The sequence below is a fragment of the Balaenoptera acutorostrata genome, chromosome 10 (assembly GCF_949987535.1).
Source record: "Balaenoptera acutorostrata chromosome 10, mBalAcu1.1, whole genome shotgun sequence".
Classification (NCBI taxonomy): domain Eukaryota; kingdom Metazoa; phylum Chordata; class Mammalia; order Artiodactyla; family Balaenopteridae; genus Balaenoptera; species Balaenoptera acutorostrata.
This window is the reverse complement of record NC_080073.1, coordinates 5097037-5104356: the sequence shown is the minus strand read 5'-3', so window position 1 is coordinate 5104356 and position 7320 is coordinate 5097037. Positions and strand designations below refer to the sequence as shown.

The window sequence follows — 7320 nt, the reverse complement described above, 5'->3', positions numbered from 1 at the left end:
GGGGTGGCGTGTCACTTGTATTTGAGTGGGGTTGTATTTAACCTTGGTCTCATCCACTCCATTATTACAGCCATGGGAAGAGTGAGGATATAAAATAACCTTAACACATATATGGAATCGCTGCTTCTCTAGTTGCTATTTATCTTAGTTGCACCTCAAACTCCTCAGGGGGGCCAGCTGACCAGCCAGAGTTTTCATTGATTGATTCAGACCAGCCTGGCTCCCGTCCTCGAGGACCGTGCAGCTGCCCCTAAAAGCAGCAGATTCATTTATCTTACCAAAGGATTCCTGTGTGGTGAACCTCCCTAGTATACTGAAATAGTGTGGTCAACACTGGATTTGTATATTGCTTTTCAAAAACCACGCTGCACACCTTAGCACAAAACTTGACTTAGGGCTCTGCAGTGTCCCAAATCAGGGGAGAAGTCTTGCTGCGGGACGTTCAGCAGACAGGTATAAACCTTCTTACCTGGGGGTGGGGGCTCTTGAAGTAGCAGGAAGCAGAGATACGGCCCCTCTTTTACAGTTTGTGTTAGGGTCACAGTCAGAGTAATCTTGCACACATGCCTCCAGGGGAAACTCTCACCTGCTGGCTTGTGCCCCGAGGGCTCATGTGTGTTTTTATCTGTAAAACCTGGCTTTGATTTGAAATTTTATAAAAACTTAACACCTAAGAACAGTTTCTGGTTCTGATATAGCGGTGGTCCTGAAGAGAATTGAGTACAAGTCTTCTGTCATCAGTAGTGATTTTAATTGAAGGAACATAGAACTTACTTAAGGAACTCCAAGCCTAAATTATTTTTATAGACAGCTGTAGACACCAAATGTTTTATTAAAGAAGAAAGTCTACTCTTTACCTGATTTGGAGTAAGAAGGGTGACAAAGGCTGAATTCAATTCCCAACAGAGGCTCTGGGCCCATTTCCTGTTTCTTGAGTTCTGCTCCCAAAGGCATGAACAAATGGAGTTCAAGCTGTGAGCTCAGGATTTAAAAGGAGGAAACAGCCATTAAACCTACATTTAATTTATTTTATTAAAATAACAAATTGAATAACTGTATTTTGTCAGGCGCAATAAAAACAAAAATTAAACCCAAATTATCAAGAAAACCTGTGTTCCTGGCTTCCTTGCATATGATGATGTAGGGACCAGGCTGGCGGTGGGCAGGGGGGGGCCCCCCGCCCCATAGGGGCAGCTCCTGGAAGACAAATTCAGCACAATGGAAGACTGCTCCCTGAGAGGGCGGAGACTGGGAGGGGCACGCCAAGCACCTCTTCTGGAAAACCATCCCAAAGCACTAGAGACCTTCAAGAAAAGGAAGTGTCCCCAAAGTCAAGTCCATAGTACCAAAGCAGGCTCCTCCAGGCTGCCACGGTCTAGACAGTCCTGGGCTGTTTGGTGCATTATGTGCAAAACTACCTGTTGGTGCCACACCACGTATCTCTGAAGAGAAGTCCGTCCTTCCTTCTGTGGTAAGCGTTCCTCGTAGGAGCTGATTTCCAAAATCCACATGTCCCCACGTCACGGCTGGTTTGCCTGCTACCTGCATTTCCCCTCTGAGTGCTTTTTCTTGCCCTAAAAATACTCGTTTAGCCAACAGCTGGGGCCCCAGATCATGTACTGCCATCAGCAGCCACCGGTGCATCTGAAGGAGGCTCGGCTCATGAGCACAGGGGTTGCGGGTGAGCAGGACAAACCAACACTGTGAATGGCTTCCTCCTCCCAGGGCCAGAGGGGTAGAAAAGGCAACGTGAAGTTAAGGCCCTGTATGGTCTAGAAGGTCCTTAGCAGCAGCTTCTCTGAAGACGAGCAATGTCCCCGCAGAAAGGTGATGCTTGCTGACTTCCCTTCCCACCTGGTGGCCTGAGTGCAGGTGCAGAGTCAGCTAGAAGACAGGCAATCTAGGGGATGTGGTCAGCGTGCAGGCATTGATGTCCTCGGTATGGGCCGCCCGGTGCAGGGATGGCTCAGAAGCGCTCCGGTTGATTTTCGGTAGAGAGTGTTGGAGCAGCTCAATGGAAGACAGGATCTGAAACGAGGCCATAAAATGGTCTCATCATGGCGGGGGGCGGGGCGTTCTGCAGCAGCAGCTTTCAATCTGGCCCAAAGACACAGGCCATTCTCCCCACCCCACCTGCATCATCTTGTGGAGAACACAAGTCCCTCCCTATAGAACAAAAAGCAAGAAACTTCTCTCCTTGTTTGTATCACTAAGAACTCCTGCTTTAATCACTTCTAGCTCCTTGAGCCAAGTCTTACCTGGGGAAAAAGAGGCCTCTCTTCCTTAACTTTCTTCACACAGTCGGCTACCAGCCTCTTCATTGCTTTGGGGCAGTTCTTGTACAGCTTACTAAGGTCTGGGGAGGCGTACCCTCGGCCCACCATGAAGATGATCTAAGGGAAAGAAAGTAGTTGAGGGAACAGGTGGATGAACAACAGTGAAAGCAACACCTTCCACCCTGTGCTGCTCAGACGGGCAGAGCCCAGGGGCTTCCAGTGAGCGGGTCGTTGAGCGCCAGTGACGCACCTGATCGCGGTTGCTGATGTGGGAGTAGGGCAGCTCCCCCGTCATGAGCTCGTACAGCACGATGCCGTACGAGTAGACGTCGGACTGGAAGCTGAACGGGTTATTGTCCTGCATTCGAATCACCTCTGGGGCCTACGGGGACAAAGTGCGTTTGTCACCATCTGGGCCCCACAGACATGCAGGAGCCAGGCTGTCCCTTGGGCTGGGTATGAAAGTCCTCTCCTCAGCCCTGCTGTGGCTCTTTCCCAAAGGGCTCCCACTCTCAGGCTCAAAGGAGCTCAGGAATCCTGTCTCTGAGATCCAGCACTCCCCATCACCTAACTCCCCCGAGCTGTGCTTCAGCACTTCCTCGTCGCCAGCTTCCTCCAGGAAACCCAAATTTGCCCAGGGGCTGCCAACACTGAAGGTGTTAGCGAGGTGGTCGGGGAAATGTGGAGAAAGACGTGAAGTTTGCATACACATCTCCCATCACCCCTTCTGGCCCTGTACCCTGCTAGAGGGGGCCTAGCCGCCTCACCATCCACAAGATGGAGCCGGTGGGTTGTTCAACCTGCTGAGAACCACTCCAGCGCGACTTCACTGTTGCCAAACCAAAATCTCCAATTTTCACCGTCAGGCCTTCATGGAGAAATATATCTCAATGCTTGTTAAGGACTCTGGTTTTAAAAGAATGGTCAAGCTACTTTTGAAAAACTTCCCAAAGTTCTTACTAGCACCATCTCTCGGCCTCCCATCTGCCCCAGCCTTCGCTGCACTGGATTTGCTAGTGCTTTAGAACGCGGCTCCTTCCAGGAGGTGCTCTGGGTACCAGATTCTCTGGCTCCAGCCACAACAAGCCAGTTTGCCCCCCCGCTGCTGCTGCCTCCCATTTACACACCTAGGAGCCGGGTGTCTGGCCTTGTGACATTCCCACATAACGTAGGTGCCTTACGCCCCAAGACTCTGAGCATGGCCTGCTGACTGCTTACATCCATTTCTGCCTGCATCCTGCCCTCTAATGGCTAATGGAAACACCCTGAGTCCTGAATGCTGTCTGCCTGAAGGCATTTCTCACAGGATAGGTACCACCACTTGGTGACTTCGAAATCAAAACCAAACACCTCAGTTCTGAGTAAAGAAGCCAGGCGGTTTAAGGCCGACTTGTGTGATCTGCTGATGCCCAGTAATTCATACCCTTAAAATCGGTGGTGTCTGCCTTCATGGTATAATACGTTGGTCCCCCAAAACCCACCACTAAAAGGTATCCTATGTCTCAGACCCATGCCCAAAATAGGCCACATCCCATCATGCGACCCAACACAACTGCTGTGCCTCTCACTGGCCAAGAAGCAAAGTGCGGCTGTAATGCCATACTCCTTTCAAAGAGAAAGGCTGGGGGAGGGAGGCAGACGTAAAATTGTTACATTTCACACCCTACAGCATGAAAAACACCTTTATTCATTCCCCTTCCGTAAAAGCACATTAAGTCTTGGAAAGGGTTGATTCCAACAGTAATCTCTAAGGAAACCATTTCTGTGCATTCAAGAAAGACAATTTTAAGTAGTAATTTTTAAAATCTTGCAACTTTTGGCTTGAAGCTACTGTCTAACCAGATATACAGTCCACAAACTAGAAAATAGCATAAAAGACAAAAGGCCCATTCCCCCAAGTTAAATTTAATAATAAATAGCATTTAAAAATTAGGCCGGTTTCAAGCATAACCCAAACAGGTATCTCAACTTCTATGGAACTCTTTCCAGAGTCACTTTTGCTGAGGTAAACTTTAAAAGTGTCCTAAATTTAGAACTGAGCAGTCAGATGAAACCACCACCAAAGGATACTGTTGGATTTCATGTCTCTGTGGATGATGTTCTTTGCATGCAAATAGCTGTGAAGGGAAAATAAGTCTATTAAAACCAGTTTGAGAGATATTGGTAGAAAGCAGCTTCAAAATACATCTAAGAAGTAAACCACTTGACGGCCTGACTCCTAGTTGAGAAGTCACGTTTGGGGATTGGCCCTGCACTGGTTCAGCCTGGTCCACGTCAGGAGTTACATCTGAAAGTGAGGCCACAGCACAAACAGGGAAGGTCTTTAAGCATCAGTTTTATTCAAAAAGTAATTCCAACGACCCAAATATCCATCAACTGATGAACAAATAAAACGCTGTATACAATGGGATATTCTTCAGCCACAGAAAGGAATGGAGTACTGACACACACTACAACATGGATGAATCTCTCAAAAACGCCACGTGAAAGAAGCCAGACACAAAAGACTTCATCTAGTATCTTGAAAATCTTCTAAAATTAGACAGTGGTGATGGCTTACACCTCCGTGAATATACTAAAAAAACTGAATTGTACACTTTAAAGGGGTGAATTTTGTAAGTGAATTTCATCTCTAAAAAATAACTAGTCATTTCTGAAAATGTATACAATGCAAATTCCATATGAATTTTAAAAGTACAACATGAGATTTTATAAACCACTTGCAAGCACAGCTTTAGTTAAAGTTCCTAGTCGTCAGGGGGTATGAGGAGTTCCCCCTGTTCCACATTAGGGGTACTTCAAAGGAAAAGTTTGAGAAGCACTGCCCTGGCTTAGCCAAGACTGAAACGCATACGCACAACCCTTTCACAGAGAAATGTGTCAAGCACAAAGACCCAAAACGATAGTATTTAATGGAGGTGCTATGGATCACCTTAATTTAAGCATTCTCCAAAAGGAAAAAGTACACAGAACGTGACATCTGATCAAACCCTTACGTGGAATAAGCACACTTGATGCGCTACACCTCAGACACGATGCCCACCAGAAGGTGGCAACCCGCACTGTGCTGGGTGTCTGGCTGAATTTTGAGGGCAGTTGCTGTAACCTGAATCTGAGCCCTAAGGGGGTAGCCTCAGCTTGGGCAATAAACCTGAATTTCTCGTTCCTTTGGCCCAGCACACAGGTTCATTTCCAGCTGTGCAAAAATATCACAGAAGTCACTTAACAGGCTTGGCTTTTCCTAATCTTGGTTCTGATTTAGGGACAAGTTGATCCTTGGACCCCAGATTTTCTACTCGTCAGGCCATTCACTCACTCCATTCCCTGAGCCGTCTGCCGGGCAATGTCAATCAACTGGAACATCTGGAACTTGGTCTCCTGGACGTGCAGGTGTTTATAGAGGCTGCTGCCCTCGCACCACTGGGTCACAATTGCCAGGTTGTCCTTCGTCATGTACCCCATGAAGAGCAGGATGTTCACGTGCCGGGTTTTGCTGGAGAGGGGAGGAGAGAAGAAAAGGCTCTGCACCTGCCGCTGCTGCAGAACAGGGAGATCTCGTCTGCTTTCCCACGGTCTCCGACCAGACCCTGCGTGCTGCTGACACCACCCATGCTTACAGTCCAGGCGCTGGCAAAGCCAGCACAGCGGACTGCTGACGATCCAGCTGGTGCTGTGAGCTGACAAAGGGGCTGCCGTCACTGCCCTCAGTGCTGGCCTTGATCGAACAGAGGACGTTCTCTTCCATCAGCATGTATTCACCAATCTCCCCACAGGGGTCACAAGGACCCCTCATCTGTGGAATCCATCCTTATTCAGTTTATTCCTACAAGTCTCAACAGTGACTCAAAGACTTAAAAGCTGACGGTTTTGAAGTCCAAATTAAGGCATAAAGAGTTCTTGGAAATAAATGTGAAAATAGAACCCATCTCTCCCTACGTCAAAACAAAACCCAGAGATAGAACCTGGGCTGTTCTATCAACGCAGTGAGCCCAGAGACCTGAGGCAGTGGAAGGGGGTATGCCTCTAAAAGGGGGCTCTTCTAAAGGCTTAACAAGCGCATAAGCTGGAAGAAACCCTCCGCTCCTTTTCACTCATGAGGGAGTTGTTTCAACCACAGGACTCCACAGTGAACACTCACCACCGGTCCCAGCCATCAGCCCTCAGAGACAGGTCATGTCATGCAGCCTACTTCCTCTGCAGTGCTTGTACCAGCATCCATGCCCCGCCCCTGCCACACCAAGGGACAGGCCAGCTTTCTACTCACCGAAGGACAGCCACTTCATTCCTAAAGGCCTGGAACTGCTCTGGTGTGGGATCAACAACCTTTAGAATCTTTACTGCAACGTCTCCTGCAAATTAGTTTACAGTCAGTGCAGTTGAATGATCTTACTTTGTTATTTTTCATGTACACTAGTTCTGAGGAAGATACAATTAATCACTTATTCAAAAATCATATACCTACACAGACGGAACAAATACTATGCAAATTTCTGAATTATCAAGTAGCTTAAAAAATTAGATTATACTACTATCCTTAAAATACCGCCCCACAGGCCTTGAACCAGCTTGGTTTAAACTACTCCTGTCAAGCCTGGCATCCCCAGCGGTGAGGTCATGTGTGACAGGTCACAACCTGGGCCTGTGAGGATGACATCAGCAGGTGGATATGAATGGCCCAGCAAATACTGAGTCTTCGGGGCCAGGAGGATGGGGCCCGGAAGCAGGCCAGTTAGTAAGCAGTTGATGCTAAGCTCAGCAGCCACATTTCAATGAGACCTGAGAAGCTCCCTTGTACAAATTCAAAGACATATATTGAAATTAAGCCTCTCGGCTTTCAATGCCATTAGAAAGTAATCCTAATGATTAATACTGGTTGCTTACTATACCCTGGCACTGTCTGTTCTCACAGGTATTACCTCCTTTAATCCTCGTAGCTGCTCTATGACGTTAATACTGTTGTCCTCATCTTACAAGCAACAAACTGAAGTTTAGTTACTTGGCCAAAGTCATATAGCCAAAAGAAAAGTGCTGGAGCCAGGATCAG

The 7320-nt window shown here is 47.7% G+C and overlaps 1 protein-coding gene across 2 annotated transcripts in view; it reads right to left on the bottom strand.

Moving 5' to 3' along the window:
• Positions 1-1007: 1007 nt before the first annotated feature.
• The window catches only part of RAF1 (Raf-1 proto-oncogene, serine/threonine kinase), a 73465-nt gene continuing 67152 nt past the window's right edge, over positions 1008-7320 (bottom strand). For both annotated transcript variants that reach the window (XM_057554309.1, XM_057554310.1), the window contains 7 exons: positions 6541-6625; positions 5593-5769; positions 4347-4393; positions 3044-3162; positions 2527-2658; positions 2259-2393; positions 1008-2028 (listed from right to left, as the gene is read on the bottom strand). In XM_057554309.1, coding sequence (XP_057410292.1) covers positions 1885-2028; positions 2259-2393; positions 2527-2658; positions 3044-3162; positions 4347-4393; positions 5593-5769; positions 6541-6625 — 839 coding nt within the window. In that variant the 3' untranslated portion in view covers positions 1008-1884. The remainder of the gene's footprint in view (positions 2029-2258; positions 2394-2526; positions 2659-3043; positions 3163-4346; positions 4394-5592; positions 5770-6540; positions 6626-7320) is intronic.